Source organism: Canis lupus, chromosome 15 (genome assembly GCF_003254725.2).
Source record: "Canis lupus dingo isolate Sandy chromosome 15, ASM325472v2, whole genome shotgun sequence".
Lineage (NCBI taxonomy): Eukaryota > Metazoa > Chordata > Mammalia > Carnivora > Canidae > Canis > Canis lupus.
The window spans coordinates 29,638,033-29,657,590 of NC_064257.1; the positions used below are offsets into that span (position 1 = coordinate 29,638,033).

The 19,558-nt window shown below is 37.1% G+C and overlaps 1 protein-coding gene across 6 annotated transcripts in view; it reads right to left on the reverse strand.

Moving 5' to 3' along the window:
* Positions 1-19,558, reverse strand: part of KITLG (KIT ligand) — an 85,526-nt gene that overhangs the window by 5,856 nt on the left and 60,112 nt on the right. For 2 of the 6 annotated variants that reach the window (XM_049093886.1, XM_049093884.1), the window contains exons 4-10: positions 19,239-19,409; positions 17,565-17,724; positions 16,751-16,834; positions 8,780-8,889; positions 8,100-8,167; positions 6,957-7,033; positions 2,965-6,848 (exon numbers count right to left, since the gene is read on the reverse strand). In XM_049093886.1, the coding sequence (XP_048949843.1) occupies positions 6,994-7,033; positions 8,100-8,167; positions 8,780-8,889; positions 16,751-16,834; positions 17,565-17,724; positions 19,239-19,409 (633 nt within the window). In that variant the 3' untranslated portion in view covers positions 2,965-6,848; positions 6,957-6,993. Of the gene's footprint in view, positions 1-2,964; positions 6,849-6,956; positions 7,034-8,099; positions 8,168-8,779; positions 8,890-16,750; positions 16,835-17,564; positions 17,725-19,238; positions 19,410-19,558 lie in introns of those variants that run through there. The other 4 variants (XM_025439000.3, XM_049093883.1, XM_025439001.3 and 1 more) reach the window with 2 other exon arrangements.

Genomic DNA, 19,558 nt, shown 5'->3' on the forward strand with positions numbered 1-19,558 from the left:
TTTGCATACCACAGATGGTTTCCATTTGTGGTAAGAGGGTTATTTTGTAGCCCTGAATTTCTCTAACCAGGCTATGAAAAGGTAGTAGGTAAGGGGAGAGGTTTTTACAAGACAAAGGCAGTGTCTAGAGAGAAATAGGGTAGCATGAAGGAGGTATCCAGTGAAGTGGATCGGAGACCATCAACAAATAGCCTTCTGGCCACTGAGCAATGCCAGTGTCTTGACTGCCTAGCTAGGTTCAAGCCATTGCTTTTCCTAACAGGAATAGGAGCAGCAAGATCTCTTTCAATGCTGCCAGCCAAGAAAAAAAAAAAAAAGACAAATCCTGGCACCACATCCTAACAAAGCCTCTGGGGAGGTTCATTTGGCCTACCACAGCTTATACTTGTTGAAACGTGAAAGCCTGACATTGTTTCAGTTCTTCAGAGCTGGTGTTAATCCACTGACCTTTGGACTCAGCTTTGAGATTTTCAACTTTTGAGTCAAGTATCTGTACTTCCTTAACTGTTTTTTTCAGTCACAATCCCTAAATAAATATATCTATTACTGTTTCTTCCCTACTCAATACTTTCTCCTTGTCATTATCTATCAATTCCAGAATCTTGCTTTTTAAATATTTGAGATCAGTGCAAAGGTTAAATATAAATTGTATACAATTCCATAGTACAAGTGGTAAGAAGTGCAGTATTTTTTCCAGTCTCTGTAAATGAATATGCTAAAAACCATGTTATATGACAATTTACCAAGCAGAGAACTCTAGAAACTATAGAACCTGCATCTGGGAAAGGAGAATTAAATCCTGAGAAAAAAAATAAGAAACATTAAGAAAACTTCATAAATCCAAAATATATAGCAGATGTTTTAAAATAAAGCTTGATTAAAAAAGCAAAAGGATATATTTTTTAAAAAGTTAGGAATAGCTTAAAATTCTAAACTTAAGTAGAGAAGCAAGATTGGAAATCTATTTCTAGTTTTGTCCCCAGGTCTCTTAGCAAAGAAAATAAACTTGAAGATTTCACAACTGTGTTCCCATAGAACAAAAACTACAATTTTTATAATGATACCCTGGATCCTAGCAATCTCATGAAATGGGCAGAGTAAGTTGTATTATTCCCCTTACTATCTTTGAAAAACCAGGAGTTAAAAGACAACTGACTCATCCAAGAACATACAGCTTGGCTTCCAGAGCCAAGGCCTGGACTCAAGTCTAATCCCTTCTTATCCTCTGTATTATAATGTATATACAGAAGGAACTCAAAGACAAATCCTCTGAAGCTCCAGAAATTCTTAGGAAATATCCAATAGAGTCACAGATCTTGCCAAGTCCTGTATGTGCTAAATGGCCAAACTTGTCTCAAGGTCATCCATGTTCCAACTCTAGGATCTATTATCTCTTAGCTCACATCTGCAGGAAATGTCTAGGTTGTATTTCTTTTATGAATCTCTCCACCAGCCTAGTTGTAATAAGAATTACTTTCAACACTTACCATGCTGGGGTGTGTCACTAAACACTGCTGTCCTAGTGTCTACCAATTCATACTACTTCTTACTGTCAGCCAAACTGGGCCTTCTCAGTGGTAATGCAGTCCTTCTCCTGAGGCCTCAATTAAAATTCTTTGTAGCTGACTCCCATTTCCCAAATCTATTATTTTCAACCATGACTGTTCTTTGAATTTCCAGTCTAACATATCTGGCCACTGGTATTTACTAACAGCTCATTTTCTTTTAATGGTATTGTCACCTCGTTAGTCCTATAGGTTCTAAATCATCCTTGAGTACTACTTGTGATGTCAAGCTTCACATCCTCCCAGTAATTAGAATATATGGATTCTTTTACTGCATATCTCCAAAGTCGTTCATGCATTCTTATTTCCATGGCCCTCATCCTGATTCAGGTCATCAGTCTCTCATCTGTGTGGAAGAATATCTGGTGGACTCTCTGACTCCGGTTCACTGCTCCCCACCCATCTGGTCTGGCTGCACCAAGATCTCATTACAGCTTTTATTGTATCACTCACATTTTTTTTAAGGTTTTATTTATTTATTTATTCATTCATTCATTCATTCATTCATTCATTCATTCATTCATTCATGAGAGACAGAGAGAGAAAGAGAGACAGAGACCTAGGCAGAGAGAGAAGCAGGCTCCATACAAGGAGCCTGATGTGGGACTCGATCCCAGATCCTGGGATCATGCCCTGAGCCAAAGGCAGATGCTCAACCACTGAGCCACCGAGGCGTCCCACTCATATCTTTTCTAAGCCCTCCAACAACTCCTTCCATTACTCAATACGGTCCACGTCCTGTACTTGGAATATTTCAAACCTATGCCCACACTCTTTTTTCTCAGCCCTTTAACTTCTCATTGTGTGGCCTTCCCCTGGAGTCCAACTGTACAAATGAACTCTTGAACACACTCCCTGCACTTCTGGCTTCCCTGACTCAGTTTATGGCATTTGCAGTATCTGGATCACCCCTTCCCTATTGCTATTAAAATTTTATCAATCATCCAAGATCAAGCTCGGTATAAATGCCACCACCATCACCTACGAGATGAAGCCTTTCTCCTATTGCTGATTTCTCTCTCCCTTCCGATAAGGCAACTGTATACGGGTGCACATGGTACAGTTCAAAGAGGTCCATCCATACCACACCTATGCTGAGGACATATCCTGTACAACCTTATGCAGTGATCTTACCTTCGATCTCTTTGCATTTTCCTTGTAAGCTCTTTTTATTGCTTTTTTAACTTCATAAACTTCTAGTTTCCTTTTATTTTTTATTTATTTATTTATTTATGATAGTCACAGAGAGAGAGAGAGAGAGAGAGAGAGGCAGAGACACAGGCAGAGGGAGAAGCAGGCTCCATGCACCGGGAGCCCAACGTGGGATTCGATCCCGGGTCTCCAGGATCGCGCCCTGGGCCAAAGGCAGGCGCCAAACCGCTGCGCCACCCAGGGATCCCTAGTTTCCTTTTAAAAATAGGTTATATTCATATGTCTTACTTCCTTTGGTAGGCTATAAGCAATCTGAGGACACAACTAGGTTATATTAAGCTCTGCATCCAACAATGTACTTAGTAGAGTGTGTTGGAATCATTTGTGGGAAATGAACAAAGAGCACAATTTTCCTATATTCTTTTCTTTCTTCTCAAACTGCTACACACAAGCTAATATATGAAAAATTCTTGTGGGATGTCACCTATGTATATTTGGCATCAGCTTGTTGGATTAAATTTTTTGTGTAGATATTTTCATGTTTGGTGTCAAATAAACACAACTTTAGTATATTTTGTCTTAGAGCCAGTTTCTTTGTTTCTAGCTCATTACCTTATAATCCTTCTATTTTCTTTGTTTTTAAAGTATCAAACCTTCCTCCTCTTAATTTTCCAATTATAGGTTATTTTTATTTGAAGAACTACTCCATTTTTTATTCTAGTATTCCAATATTTGTCCTAATTTGTTTTAGTTGGTGAAACTTCCACTTTAGGGAGTAATTGTTGCCACAAAGCTGCATCATTCCCTGTACTTTCCCCTTCCTTATTAACCAAGAAAATGGCTATAACCCAAATTAGATATAATTTTTTAAACATATAATAACAATTGCCCATTATGTTTCCATCTTGGGACTTTTTAGTACTGTTTTATTTCTTGGCAAATTTCTTCTCATACCACATCATATTCTGTTCTCCAAAACCTCCTCTTTCACCACAATCCTCTCCACAAATTATACTTCAAGTTTCTGGGAAGATTTTAAACATCTGCTGGTATAGGGACAAGAAAAGGCTTTACTCTACACAAATGAGTACTCAGTAAATGATTACAAATGACACCTATACATTTTGACTTTGGGGTCTATAGATTCATGATGACAAGCTGGCTCTTTTGTCTTCCTTTTTCCTATACTTTCCATGTCTATTTTTGTCTATTTTACATTTTCACAATTTCTATTCTCACATTATTGCAATTCTCAGAGGAGATTCTCATCCTCTTCATTTTTTTCCAGCAAATATTCATTCATCACTTGCATGCACATAGTATTAGCTATATAGTTTAGTGGGATTCCAAAAAAGAAATTCAGAAACAAATCCTGTCCTGTAAGAACTTATGGTTCAGCAGAGGACACAAAATGTCTATAAAAGTAACTGTGAAGTCCTATTAATGTGTATTACATGTCATATGAAATATAACATGAAATGTAATTAGAGGGACCAAAATTTAAGAAGTCATCCTTTTGGAAGTGGTGGTATCTGTGTGGAGTCTTGAGAGCTTTGCAGACATGATGAATAAGGTACTTTATGAAGGAGAATGCCACCGTAGATTCCTTATTCATTTCACACTACTACTCAATGTGTGAGGAGTTTATTTCTAAACAATCCAGAACTTCTTTTAAAACCTAGTTTGATGATTCATTGTACAGGAGAAATATTTCACATTTTAAGAAAAACAGTCATTTCCCATGACTGTATTTCCCCTTGCTATTGCCTCAGATCAGCAAATTACACATATACTACACTAAAAGTAAACCCTACTTCACTTTCTTAAAGATTTTTAAAAATTATTTTATTGAGGTAAGAACTCTTTTTTTTTTTTTTTTTTTTTTTTATTTATGATAGTCACAGAGAGAGAGAGAGAGGCAGAGACACAGGCAGAGGGAGAAGCAGGCTCCATGCACCGGGAGCCCGACGTGGGATTCGATCCCGGGTCTCCAGGATCGCGCCCTGGGCCAAAGGCAGGCGCCAAACCGCTGCGCCACCCAGGGATCCCTGAGGTAAGAACTCTTAATGTAAGATGTACCCTCTTTCCACATGTTTAAGTGCACAATACAGCATTGTTAACTATGGGCATAATATTTTACATTCTGCATTACAGCAGGTTATCTAGAACTTTTTCATCTTGTAAACAAACAAAAAAAAAACCTGTTTCAGAAGGACTGTCTTCCTTGCGAGTGGTTAACTTTCATTCAGGGTTTATTCACTCTGTTGCTCATTCAACAAACATTTAGCAAGAGTCTACAACACATAGGCAACAAGTGAGTTGCTCGTGAAGGAGAAAGAGCAAGAACCAGACAGGTCCCTGACTGCTGCCCAACTACATATAACTAAGTTATAAGTTGCTTGACTATGGTTGCTTAAAAATGCAGTTTTTTTTCTTAAACAGGTGCCTTGGGTTTTCCCATCATAATCCATTTTGCAAATGTCACAGGACAAATGCAGAATTAAAAACCACATGATTAAAGACCTGTGTGCCAAAACAGCATCCCAGCGATACAATCCAAAACCAAACAGAGGACATTACTTGAGACTTGACGACTCGATTAACCATGTAAAATGTGGTTTGTGGATGTCTAGCTTAAGGGAGCTGAAATGGCTTAGAAGCAACAGTGAGGCTCATGCTGGGGTTGAATGGCAGAGAAACTATTTTTCCTAGAAACCTATGATTTCAGCTTGCAGAGTATTGCTCCAGAAAATAAAAAGTATCGAGTGAAAGGTCTATTTGTTAACATTATTTGACAGATAACATGAGCTTAGAGAGAAGGTGAGATAGTGAGCAGGAAAAAAAGAGCTATTTATGCTTTGGATATAGTGATCAAGGGCCCGATTAAAGGCCCAAATGAAGTCCTGGTAATAGCAAGGTTAAAGTATTAGAAAAATATGTGACATAATTATTATATTATGTTACTTGGGGCTGTTGAAAAATGTTTTCCAACTATCAAAGTGAGCTCCTGGAGGAGTCTAAAATTCTCTGACCCAGCTTCCCTGGGGAAGTTCCAATCTGGAGCTAAATTTCTAAATCTGGGACAAAAATGAAGCTGACAGGATAGTGACCTATAAAGAAAAGGCAAAGCTCACCACAGACCATATACCTCATAACTCTGGAGAGTAAATGATCTTGTGACTAGGAGGAAGTGCAGGGAAAGAGCTGAAGACCTAGGGAGATGAGAGGACTTTTTTTTGTGTGTTCTGCAATAAATGTGCTTGAGATCCCATGGCCATGACAAAACTGGCAGCCAGTTAGCAGCAGAAGTGGAAATGAGAAGAGCAGGAGCTGATGCTGGGTCAAGTTAGAGCTATTCTGGGGCCTGCCCCAACTCCTCCCCCACCTGCTAATCTGGGGCCCACAGCTCAGCCTGAGGGAGTAGACAGGAGAGGAAAGAGGAGCATCAGTGTCTCCTGGCCATAGTTCCTCCCTCTCCTTTCTCTCACAAGCCCTCCAAAGACACACACTATCACAATAGGTATCTGTTTCTGGTTTACATTTACTGTGTCCTAGGCTTTGGCTTGCGATGAGGCACAAATTACCACCAGCCATGTGGCGGGTGGCACTTTACCTTGACACCTTTCTTCTCCTGATTTAGAAGATACTTTGATCACTTTCTATTATTTTATAGGAGTCACACCTAATTGAAATTGATTGTATTTATTCTTCCTCTATTATTTCATTTTAGTCCCTAGTTTGTTCTATTCCCTTGGTCTAATTTTTTTTCTGGCCTCAAAACAATAAACACTCCACTATTAATTTTTTTGTATACTTCCCATACAAGATGAATCCACTAATCAGGACTACTGCTCACTGCTTGCCTCTCAAAATGTAAGCACATACATAACTGAACTGTGCATGTCTAATTTACTGTAACAGCTTCAGTTAACCTACTGATATCAATTTAACCATTGGCTTAATAAATTTTGTTTTTAAATTTTGGCACCTGGGATGCCTGGGTGGCTAAGTGGTTGAGCATCTGCCTTTGGCTCAGGTCATGATCCTGATGTCCGGGGATCGAGGCTCCCTGCAGGGAGGCTGCTTCTCCCTCTGTCTATGTCTCTACCTCTCTCTGTGTGTCTCTCATGACTAAATAAAATAAAATAAAGTAATTAATTAATTAATTAATTAATTTTTGGCATCTAAGACACTGTACAGTTCTTGTTGAATCTTTCAGCTTGAATTCTAAAAACTTACCAAGGTACAAAAGTAACAGTGTTGATAGAAGCCACAATTACACCTCTTGAAACTCCCTCTCTTTCTCTTGCAACATACTGAAAAACAACAAGAAAAATGCTTATTTGCTTTTGGACAGAGATTCTGTACAAAGCCTAGACACCACACCGTGATCTGGGCCTTATAAAAGGTAGTTTTTCTATAAATACAAAAGATGGCAAAATTGAGTAGAAAGTTTACCTTCATAAGCAATACTAAAGAGAATAAAGGACTTTATATCTGCCTCAATATAGTGTAAAAATTCTCTCTACATATGCCTATACACATACTAAAAATGCCTACCTGTACTTATATATATATATATATATATATATATATATATATATATATATAATATACACACACACATAGTATATATTTAAAGGCATAATAGAAGAGAAAGTAACATGCCAAATGAAAACTATAACTGGAGGTAAATCAACATATTAGTACTGTGGCAGCATGGGGTAGGGTAAGGCGTGATCAGTGTCAGCTACAGTAGGTGGAATGGTAATTTTGTGTTTGGCTTTTGAGAAAATACTAGATAGGCTGAGAAAAGTTAAGGGCTCTGAACACTAGCATGAAGTCAAATATACCAAGGATGTGAGAGAAAGTCACTGCAAGTATCCTGACTAGGAACTAACCTTATGAACTGGGGTTTAGGGAAGAATGGGGCAAGGGTATGGTTCAGAAGGGTGAAGGAAGAGCAAGATTCTGTGGCAGCTCAGCCAAGACATTATAAAGATACGGTTGAAGATGGTAACAATTGCCAAAGAGGTGAAAGACACAGAGAGGAGGAATCAGTATGTCCTGCTGGTAGCATGGAAGTGAAGAATATGCAGATGGGCCTTCAGAGCTCTGTGACTGGGAGTCTAAGCAAGATTCTGCTGCTTATAAAAAATGGAGCTGAGGTGACCATTACTGATAAGATGGGTCATGAAGACATCACTGTGAAGGTATTTTCCAGGTAAGTGGAGAGGTAGCAAATGTGGATAAAGACCATTGATATATGTTGGGAGCTGCCACAGAGAGCAAACAACTCCTTAAAGATGTGTAAGCATGTGCATGGTATGGGAAATGGAGATGTCAAGCTGACTTAAGCACATATTTAGCAAAACAGAATACCTTATTTCATTATCCTCTTCATTAATCTGTATATTTTCAACTGTCCTTGTGAGATTTGGTTGTTTCTTCTGGGAAAAGAACAAGGATATATATTGTAAGAATATCAATGAATGGTATAATATTTAAGATCTTGATATTTTATACTTTTATATTTTATGTCAATAACTCCCTCCAATATCAGGTTTTGTTTCCAGCATGTAAAATACTTTTGCAATAAAAAGAATATGAAAAATGCACTGTATTATCGACTCAACATTTTTAGGGTGTTGGAGACGAAAAAGTAATAAAGAAACTGATAGATTTAAATAGTAATCGAATTCAAAAGACATTTCAAAAAGTTGACTCTCAATGATTTAGCACATTTTAAAATTTTAGCCAGGTCTCTGTAAGAAGAGAACACAAGAACAGAAATCCAAAATAGCAGATAATACAAATGGCATTTTATTTGGCTTGAAGCACATCATATGACTTGCAGTAGATTTCTTCCTTTTTATATTTAGTTCAGGCAATTAAAACCAGTTCCCATTTCTTAAGTGTGCATTTTCAGTTAGAGGGGTTGTCTCCTAAGCATAAGGAATAACGGGAAAACATTAAGATTTAGAGTTTGGTGAGGCTAAGTTAAGGTAGGATCTTTTCTTAGGAAATGGCAGTTTTTTAATCATATATATATTAACCCTTACCTTCCAGTATAAGGCTCCAAAAGCAAACCCAATTACAAGAGAAAAGAATGCTGGCAATGCCATGGCTGCCCATTGTAAGTTGGAGTCTCCAATGGAATTTGAGGCCTTCCCTGTAATTAAAACAGTACAGGGGTGAACATAGCATATCCATGCTAGAGGTTTTGCTTTTATGCTGTGGTTGTTCCCAACTGTTTCCATACTCATGACCTAGCCCTATTTAAAATATTTGAAACATAGATTTTTCTGCTGAGTATTGTTCTGGGTCAGCAATACAAGTCCATGTCATCTCCAAAATACATTAAGTTGAAAAATGAGACCCACAGAAGGACATGTGTCTTGGTTGATGTTGACACATACGGAACACAGACAACATATTCCTAAAAATGATTTATGCTATCAAGCAAATCCATCTTCTATGACTTTATCTTCTAGAACCTTTTTGCCTTCTCACTCTTCACACCTTGCCAAGAAATTTTAAAAAGGACATTTTGCAACCTGGATCAAGGTCAGTATGCATTAAGCTGTTTGGCTTGCTGCAAATATTAAGTTATTAAATGTACTTTGTGGTTAGAGTATTTTTAGGTACCTCATGCTCAGAGTCATGGCGTTTCCTCATCATATCTGCAGTATACATTTACTGGATGCCAGGACTGTGCTAAAGACTAAAGGCTTCATATTTCAGACCTTTTGTGTTGGAAATCCTGAGACCACGGAACACTAAAGAATGGCTAAAAGCACCAATGTCTTCTCATTGCTTACTCTAAGTAACAGTGAGAGCGTGAGAGAGAGAACATGTGAGAATAACTTGGGACACCTTTTTATCCTGCTTGGCTTTTCTGTGAGCAGCAGAATGATTTATGAATTCACCAAAACACATCTACAACAAGGGTCTCTTTTCTTTTTTTTTTTTCCTTTTCTCTGTCTCCTTACAAGGAACAACTTGGTTGGTTGTTAGAGACAATGACACATATGCCTACTTGTATGAAAAGAACTGAAAATCTTCAGTTTTCTGTTGATGATGGAATACATTTAGAAATTACACACTTTCAGCAAGTATAGGATCAAAATGTAAACTAACCCAAGGTAAAGTGAGTGTTTCGCAATATTTGGGTTACTGTGTCAGCCTACAATCACCTATTTAACCTATTAAGCACCTAGGTACATAATGTAAAAGAACCAAACCACTGTATGTGTATAAACATTTATAAGGAGAAAATGAACTTACAGATTTAACCTGAGAGGCAAGAAACAAATCTTATCTACTGCAGGGAGAACAGAAATTGCCCATTTCCCCACCATTTATAAAAATGGGAGCCAGAAATTCATTAATTCTAGGATTCCTGTTTCCAAAAGGCTCTAACAGGAAGCTGGTGTGTGTGTTGGGAGGAAGGGTGAGTCATGAGTGCCCCTTACATTTCAGAAAGGAGGACTGGGTAGGCAAGTGGGGTCTTCCATTCATAGAACCATGAATCACTTCCTTGAGACTAGACTAGCATATCATCTGGCCCACTCCCCATCCTATAGCTTCGTGGGAAATAAGTCTTAGGCATTTTAAAGTAGAATTCAACATGAATTCTTTCATCAAAATAAGCTAGAGTTACAAAATGAGATAACTAAAGTGGCACTATTATAATAACAGAGCTATTTTAAGGATTATTTAAGATTGTGTGTACCAGTCTGGGATTTAACTACCATTTATCAAAGTGTTCTCTTTCAGAAAAATGGATTCAGAATTATAAGCAATTCTTGACATTTTAGGAATTTTAATATCGCTGTCTGTACATAATTTGGCTATTTGCGGTTGAATTCCAGTAACAAGTTTGACTTCTCCTTGATGGCCACTCTGCTATAGCCCACAGCGTCTATCTGACCAGGTGACCTCCTGGAGGGGTCCCCTAATGAAGGTATACAGAGAGAACAAAGGAAGCTACTGATATTTTTGTCCCCAGACTCCAGTGGAAACTAATGAGCTAGGATGGTGCTATCGAACAGTCTATTACATGTTTGGGTAGCCAGATGCCCTGGAATCAAGGCAGCCAAACACTCTATTCTTGCTGTTCTTTGCAAATACCAAATCTTGACTTGAGCCACTCAGACGACAGGAAAGATCAGGACCACTAGTAACAAGTAGAAGCGCCTTACTAGACAGTAATTCCCAATTCTGGGATTCCCACTCACAAGCTTTCTCAGGTAGGACAGCCCCTAAAGAAGGGGTTCCAAACAAATCCATGTTGGATGAGACCTATTTAAAGAGAACTGGCTTCACTCTTCCAGAGACTGTGATTTCTTTTTTTTTTTAAACCACTTTAAAAGTTCCACCCACAGGACTAAGGCCCCAAAGCCCTAGAATCTGACTCACACACAGCACCAGTCCACCTGCTGGAGGGAGGGGCCTGGTAAAGACTGGGAGGGGAGTGGGATCAGAGGAACTGAGCTTCACCTCCTTGAGAGGTCAATGTTACCTTGCTTTTGTTATTTCTTATTAACATTAAGAGTTTAATAGATAGGCCTTTAGTTCTCTCCACTGATACTTCCATCTCTCTTGCAGAGAGAGAAAAAGGGTGTTATCAGCAAAGGGTTGTTCATGCTTCCGTGGTATGACTCCTAAGAGTTTCTACTGCTGTTATCTACTGGGATCACTGAGATTTAACCTGTGTGCCTCAAGGTTTATGTGGTGGGTATTTGGGACCGAAGTCCAAACTAGTAACAAGGGCTTTGCTTCTGTGTAAAGATCGCCCCAGAAAACGTGTAGGGTGAGGGAGCTCATCTGGCCAGGATTTGGGTAATCCCAAATCCCTGGGTTGTTGTTTTAACTGTATCTCATTATTATGAAAATGGTCCACTGTCCAAAATTCATGGAGACTGACTTGTTTGGTTTGACTTACACCCAACGTCTGCTCAAATACAGAACTTGAAAAACTGTACTATGATTTTGCTAAACTACTTTTTCAAATGGTTTTGCTTATGTGCATCACCATGCTGGTGAGCATGGACCGCTTGGTGCTTAGAAAACCTGCAACTTAGTACTCCTCTTTGAGATTCAAAGCTTATTGTAGGCTTGCCACAATTACTGACCCACAACCTTGGTATACCTAAATGTTCTAATAATGATGAACACATACATAAGGCATGGCTCCAAGTTCATGTGTGTTAACACATTTAAAACTCACAGAAGCTCTATTAAGGAGGTATTATCATCCTTCATTAGACTGACAAATTCAGAGAGATTAACTCATCCGCGGGTTAACACTGGGATATAACCCCAGGCGGTCTACTGAAAGACTATCTTTTTAGAAGATGTATACGGTAATGTCAAAGCAAGGATTTCTTCTGTATCATTTAAATACTTTCTACAAGGATCTTAAACATCCTTTTAGCTTGGTACAAAGGAAATTACTATTACCTTGAACATATAATTCCTTTTGGATGACTTGAACACTTCTATAAGGGAGAATCATGGGATAATATAAGATTCAGAGAGGACACTCACATCTCAGGACTCCTTCATATACATTGGTCCTCCAGCTAGTATGGCCACTTTTTGGATGGTCACTTCAAATTTCCCTGGTCATATTCCCCCAAAAGTCTTACCTCCTTTATGCTACAACTAAAAACATTTACATACTTCTATCATAATACATATTGTAATATATATGATATATATGATAAAGTACTAGGACTGTTGCTCTTATAAGAATGCAAGCTCTAGGAGGAGGGCGGGGGGTGGGAGTGAATGGGTGACGGGCACTGGGGGTTATTCTGTGTGTTAGTAAATTGAACACCAATAAAAAATAAATTAAAAAAAAAAAGAATGCAAGCTCTACAAAAGCCAATCTTTGTGGATGGTTATCTAAGTGCCATTTTTATGAGTGAGGTCTCTTGACAAAAAGCTGCAAATTATTCAAGATCCATATTTTTTACAAAAAAAGAAGAAGAAAAGAAAGCAAAACAAAGAATAAAGAAGGCTAACCATTCCTTTTGTAATTAAAAAAAAAAATGGTTGTTTTATATTCAGTTGTCTTTTGAGGCAAGTAAACTTTTGTTTCCAACCATGATAATAGCAGATTAGCCTTCCCAACCTAGGTAATTATTACACTAGACAAATTATTTGAGGCAGTTATTTTCATACATTAGCCAAAAAGTAGTTCAATAATGTAATCCCTAAGAGAGTAAAAACACACATGGTGAGGCCCATGATTGTCTTTACTTTCTGGCTAGGAGGTAAGGGAGATAGAACCCAAGTAAGGTTCAGTGGTCTCACGGAGATAGGGAATCAGAGACTAAAATTCCGGGATGTAGATGTGGCCGGAGTCTGTGGGGCAGGGTTATTGGTAGGAAAAGAGCTGTGCAGAAAAGGAGCATCCTTTTCCACATGGAAATCCCTGGAGGGGGGAAAAAAAAAGAAATCCCTGGAGGAATCTCAAGTCATTGGTTAAATATAAGCTGTACACAGACAGGGAGAGACTTCACAAAACCTGGCAATAAACAATACCTAGGAAGCTATGACCTTGGCAGTCATTCAGAGACAAAGGAGTTCTGACAAGCAAGAAGGGGAAGATTTCTGAAATATCAGAAATTCCATGCCTTAGAAATGAAGCCTATTCTCCCCCTTTCCTCTGAGAAAGCTTAAAAACAAGACTGGGAAGGAAAATAACCTGCCAGTAACTGAACGACTATCTGAACGAGACTCAAGAAATGTCTAAAGAAATGCTACAAAATTTGCATTCTCATAAACATAGTAATGATAATATCCAGTATATATATTCAAAAATTACTGGCCATTTAAAGGGAAATGAGACCCATAATCAAGGGAAAAAGTAGTCAATATACACCAACCCTGAAATGACCTACATGTTAAGAGACAAGAACTTTAGAGCTTTAGAACTAGTTAGAGCTTGAACAATGCAGGGGTTAGGGCACCAACTCCCCTGCAGAGTTGAAATGTACATATAACTTTTGACTCCTCTAAAACTACTAATCGCCCACTACTGACTGGAAGCCTTACCAATAACAACAATTAGCACATATTTTATATGTTATATCTATTATATACTGTATTCTTAAAATGATCTAAAGTAAATGTTCAGAAAATCATAAGCAAAATACATTTACAGTACTATAAAAATCTGTGTATAAGTGGACCCACATGGTTTAAACCCTTGTTGTTCAAAGGTTGACTGTATATCCGGGGGTCAAAAAAGAAAATATCATATTGAACATGCAGATGGAAAATCTCAGCAGGAAAATATAAAATGAATTAAATGCAAATTCTAGAATACAAAGTACAAACTTAGAAATGAAAAAAATGCATTAAACCCAAACACACAGAATGTACAACACCAAGAGTGAACCCTATGTAAAATATGCACTTTGAATGGCTATGATGTATCCATGAAGGTTTATCAATTTTAATAAAGGTCCCTCTCTGTGGGGGATGCTGATAATAGAGGCTGCGTATGGGTGGCGGAAGGGTTTGTGTGGGAAATCTCTGTACCTTTACCTCAATTTTGCTATGAACCATAAACTGCAAGAAAAAAATTAAAATGCACTGGATGAAAAGTTCAGCAGCTTACAGATGGCAGAAGAGCCAAGAAATTTGAAAACAGATAAGTAAAAATTACACATTTTGGTGAACAGAGAAATTGGGGAGGGGAAAAAAAAAACTGAACAAAACCTCCATGATCTGTGAGACCATATTGAACTACCTAATATGTGTGTGATTAGTATGTGTGTAATTAAATATACTATGTGTGATTCCTCTTGGAGAGAAAATGAAGAAAAATATTTGAAAAAGTTACCGACAAATTTTCCCCAAATTTTGGGGAACATATTAGAACAAATAAAATATAGACTCTGGTTGCTTTTTTGTCAGAAACAAAAGCAGGAAGACAATGGAGTGAAATCCTTAAAGGACTGAAAAAAAAAATCTGTGAACCCAGAATTCCATATCTAGTAAAAAGCATCTGCAATACTGAAGACAAAACACAGTAGAATTTAAAAACCATTAAGATATCTAGAAAAAGCGGGATGCCCCGGTGGCATCTGCCTTTGGGTCAGGGCGTGATCCTGGAGTTCCCGGATAGAGTCCCACATCAGGCTCCCTGCATGGAGCCTGCTTCTCCCTCTGCCTGTGTCTATGCCTCTCTCTCTTTCTCATAAATAAATAAATAAAATCTTAAAAAAACAAAGTCTAGAAAAAGCACATATTTTAGACATTAAGTAACCCACTTTTATATGACCCATGAATCGAAGAAGAAATCACATGGAGGATTAAAAAATATTTTAAAAGGAATAAAAGAAACACAACATATCAAAGTGTGTAGGATGCAACTAAAGCTGCTTTCAAGAACATTTATAATTTTTAAGTGCTTATCTCAGAAAATTAGAATGGTTTAAATCACTAATTAAATTTTTCTACCTTAAGAACCTCAACTACAACTAAGCTAAACAAATATAGTAAAAGGAAGGAAATGATAAAGATTAGAAATAAATGACACATAAACTAAGAAGTCAAAAGCTGCATCTCTGAAAAGAGTAATAAAATCAGTAATTAGTAAGAAAGACCTTAATGGCTAACACACAGTCCGTTTTTAAAACTTTTCAGATCTGATGTTATGTAATTCAGAATTTCAGATTTTAGAAGGTTCTGTTTCAGATATTGTAAATAATATCCTCAGTGAGGTCTAGGTAGCATGCTGTAATCAAATATAATATTTCTATAATGAAATCTACAAGATCTACAAAAATCTTCCTTTTTTTTAGAAGGAAAAAGTCTAAATAAATAGCCTTATCTCAGTTGAGATCAGGTCAGGTTGTGATGGCAAAAATTCCAAAACAAATGGATGTTTGAGGTTTTTAAAAAGCTTCTGAGTTGCAGATTTGCTCTCGTGGATTTGTACTAAACTGATTACTCCTTACAGGTAGGTCATCTACATCCCTGAACATAGGACAGTGCCCCCCCCCCCCCCCACTAAGTCCTAAGGGATGACTTTCTTAAATAAGATCATAGGATGAATTTTTTTACTTCTACAGCTTCCATGACACTAGAAGATCAGAATATTTAGTAAAACTCAATGACCTATTTTTAATGATCTTGCCTGTATTTGAAAGGAGGACATAAGACGTCCAGGAAATTGGGCTATTGGTCAAAGAGGACAGAAATTTCAGGAGAAGAAGCATATTCTCCTCTAACATAATTCTATAGTAAAGTAACAAATCATCAAATGTACAAACACATAATAGTAAATACTCATATACACAAAACTGAAAATATCCTTGGAATTCTATAAAACCAGCATTTGTATTTTCAATTTTAAAATTCCATTTTTATCAGGCAAATTCCACATAAAATATATTTAATTGACAATGAATAAAGCTTAAACCATATTTCTAAAAGTAATTACATAACTTATTTAAAAATAATCTTAGCAGATTTTGGCCCAATTCTCTAAAGATCATCTTGAGTTGTAGGGAAACCCACTTCTACAAGGCTAATATTTATTTATTTATTCCACCTCCCCCATTTTTTGAGGGTTTATTTATTTTAAAACGAGAGAGATAGCAAGCATGCACAAGCAAGAGAGGCAGAGGGAAAGGGGGGAGAGAATCTCAAGCAGACTCTGCTGAATATGGAGCCCAATGTGGGGCTCAATCTCACAACCCTGAGAATCACAACCTAAGCCGAAACCAAGAGTCAGATGCTTAACCAACTAAGCCACCCAGGCACCCCCAAATTTTTATTTAAATTCTAGTTGGTTAACATATAGTATAATATTGATTTCAGGAGTAGAATTTAGTGATCATAATTTATATACAAAGCTAATATTTAATTCTCAGAAAGACTAACAGGAAGAACAGTAACAGAACAGTATTAATAGTAATAATTGCAGAAATTTCCTGTAAAGCCCATGCAATACTCCCTTAGATGCTAATTGGAGCCATGCATGCATTAAATCAGATGTATGTACTTACTATTACTGCTACTGCTGTCATTCCTAAGGGAGCTGGCTGCAACAGGGGGTAACATAAATGGTTTTGTGACACTGACTCTGGAATCTAAATAGAAAGCAATAATGTGTCAGTGTTGTATGGTGATTTACATAAATTACAGAGTGTGCAAAAGGTTGAAGTGCAATACCAGAGTACTTTCAAGGTTTGCTTCCCAAATTCTGATCATTCAGATCCTATTTATTTCATAGTGGGTCCTGTTCTATTTTTATTAAGAAATTCGTCACAGTCACCTTGTAGAGCAAAGATTCATATGCCTATATATGTTAATAAATATAAGTAACATGAATTGTTGGTAATTAGTCAAAAAAAAAAAAAAAAAAAAAAAGGCAATGGAAGTAGACTTTGTACTACAGGGACCCTGTAGGAAAAAGGTCTCAATACAGAGTAACCAATGAAGATCAGAATTCATGACTCAGAGGTAGATCTTAAGGAAAAAGATTTGGAAAGGGGATATTAAGAAGACTGGAGGTGAAGAATAACATACACTACACAATTCTAGCAAATATCAGATAAAAATTATGAGAGACTATCTCCCATATTGTTTACCCACACACAATTCTTAGATTTGAAAATAGTGAGTGTTGCTTTGGTTTGAAAACCAACAGATCAACCAATCACCTCTTTCATGCCATTGATATACATCTTTTTATTAGACATATACACATACAATCTTTCTCTAACTACACATATATTTGAGTCAGAGGTAGACTCTTATCTATACAGCCAAGAATCAAGCTTGTTTTTGACATTTAAATTAGAAACGCTTATATCTTACCTTTATCAGGACTTAAGGTTGAAGAAACCACACATTCACTACTTTTAGATGCCACCGTCTCCAAGTCCTTAAAGGCATCGATGGATCTATTAAAAATTCTAAAGAATTCTTCAGGAGTAAAAAGCCTGAGTTCTGGGCTCTTAGGTGCTTTTTTTACATTCTAGAAGAAAACAGGATTATATTTTTTAGATTCCTTCTAGATTTAACTGATGTCAAGGTAGTAGACTATAAGTATGTCCCCCAAAGAGTCAAGTAAAATTAACACTTTTAGATAACTGTTTTGACACACATAATTCAAACTGGTACTGCAAGATGTGATCCCACCCAGTTCAGTGTGAGGCTTGACTACAGATAAAGGAATGGAGTGGTGGTGGGGGTGAGTAAAGTGAACATAACATCAAAACTATGTTAGCAACAAATTAAACACTGTTCTTTAGATATGCTCATTAAAATAATTATTCCTCATTAAAAAAAAAAAAAAACAACCCTCTGTAACATATGTTCCAAACAGCCCAAAGTTAAAAAGTCTGATGATACTAAATATTGGCAAGAATATGGCAAAAAGAGGACTCTTATATACTGGTAGAATGATATAAATCAGCACATTTGGTATCAATTCGTAAGGTTGGACATGTGCCCATTTTGTAACCCAGAAATTCCCCCTTTAAGTTGAATACTCTAGAGAAGTTCTTACACATATGCACCAGGAGATGTATAAGAAAGTTCTTAGCAGCGGTGTTATATAAACATTACACCAAACAACAGAAGAGTGGCTTAATATTGATATATTAAAATATATTTATTAGAATTTATTTTGTCAGATGTGGTACTAAAGGCACTAATCACAAATCATCTAATGTCAACTCCATGAGATGGATCCTGTCATTGTCCTCGTTTTAGGCATAAAGAAAGTGATCACACAAAGGTTAAGTTCACAAAGGTAATTCGTGACAGAAATCAGGATTTGAACTCTAATACCTCATTCTTAATCTCTTATCAATATGCTTATCATTCTTATCAATATGCTTAGACCCTGAGGCACTGCCATGCCCACAATCTGAAGTTGGTGACAACAAAATCATCAAATGACCTGGAGATGTTAAAATGCACCTCATTGTTGTGACATGGTTACTGTGGATAAGAGGTTAAGTCTAAGTGTTCATTATAGACAATTTTCCATTTAAAAGTAAATGAACACTTGTAACCTAAAAGGAACGTTATAAGGACTTCATTTATGAAATAAAGGGTATTTTTCTAAACGTTGTACTGCGAATAAATTTTATTTTTATGTTAAATGACGACATCTAAGCCTTAATGTACATCTCAGCATTGCAGTGTAACTAGCCACCTATTGTCTGTGTTCACCTTAAAAATATTTTAGTTAAAAATTTTTAAATTAAAAATTTCAGGGATCCCTGGGTGGCACAGCGGTTTGGCGCTTGCCTTTGGCCCAGGGCGTGATCCTGGAGACCCGGGATCGAATCCCACGTCGGGCTCCCAGTGCATGGAGCCTGCTTCTCCCTCTGCCTGTGTTTCTGCCTCTCTCTGTGTGACTATCATAAATAAATAAAAATTTAAAAAAAATTTTCACAAAGACACCACCACCCCTGCCATCAATTGGCATAGGTCTTAGAGAAGAGTAGTAAAAAGCCACCCCAAGGAATACAAAGTTACCTCAAATGAGTATCCTTCTGTGCACTCCACAAGATCATCCACTATTTTCACAAGTTTGTCTATGATAGAATAATTACTCAGGCCTTCAGAAATATTTGAAAACTTGTCCAGAAGATCAGTCAAGCTGACTGACAACTGTTCCACCATCACGCTTATCCAACAATGACTAGGCTGCAAGAAATGGAAAGAAGAGAAGATAAAGCATCTATTGTAAATAAAGTCAACTTGGAACTCCCTTCTTCAAAAAACATCAATGTAAAAAAAAAAAAAAAGACATCAATGTTTCAGTCACTGCTGAACAAAGAATTTCTTTATATCAG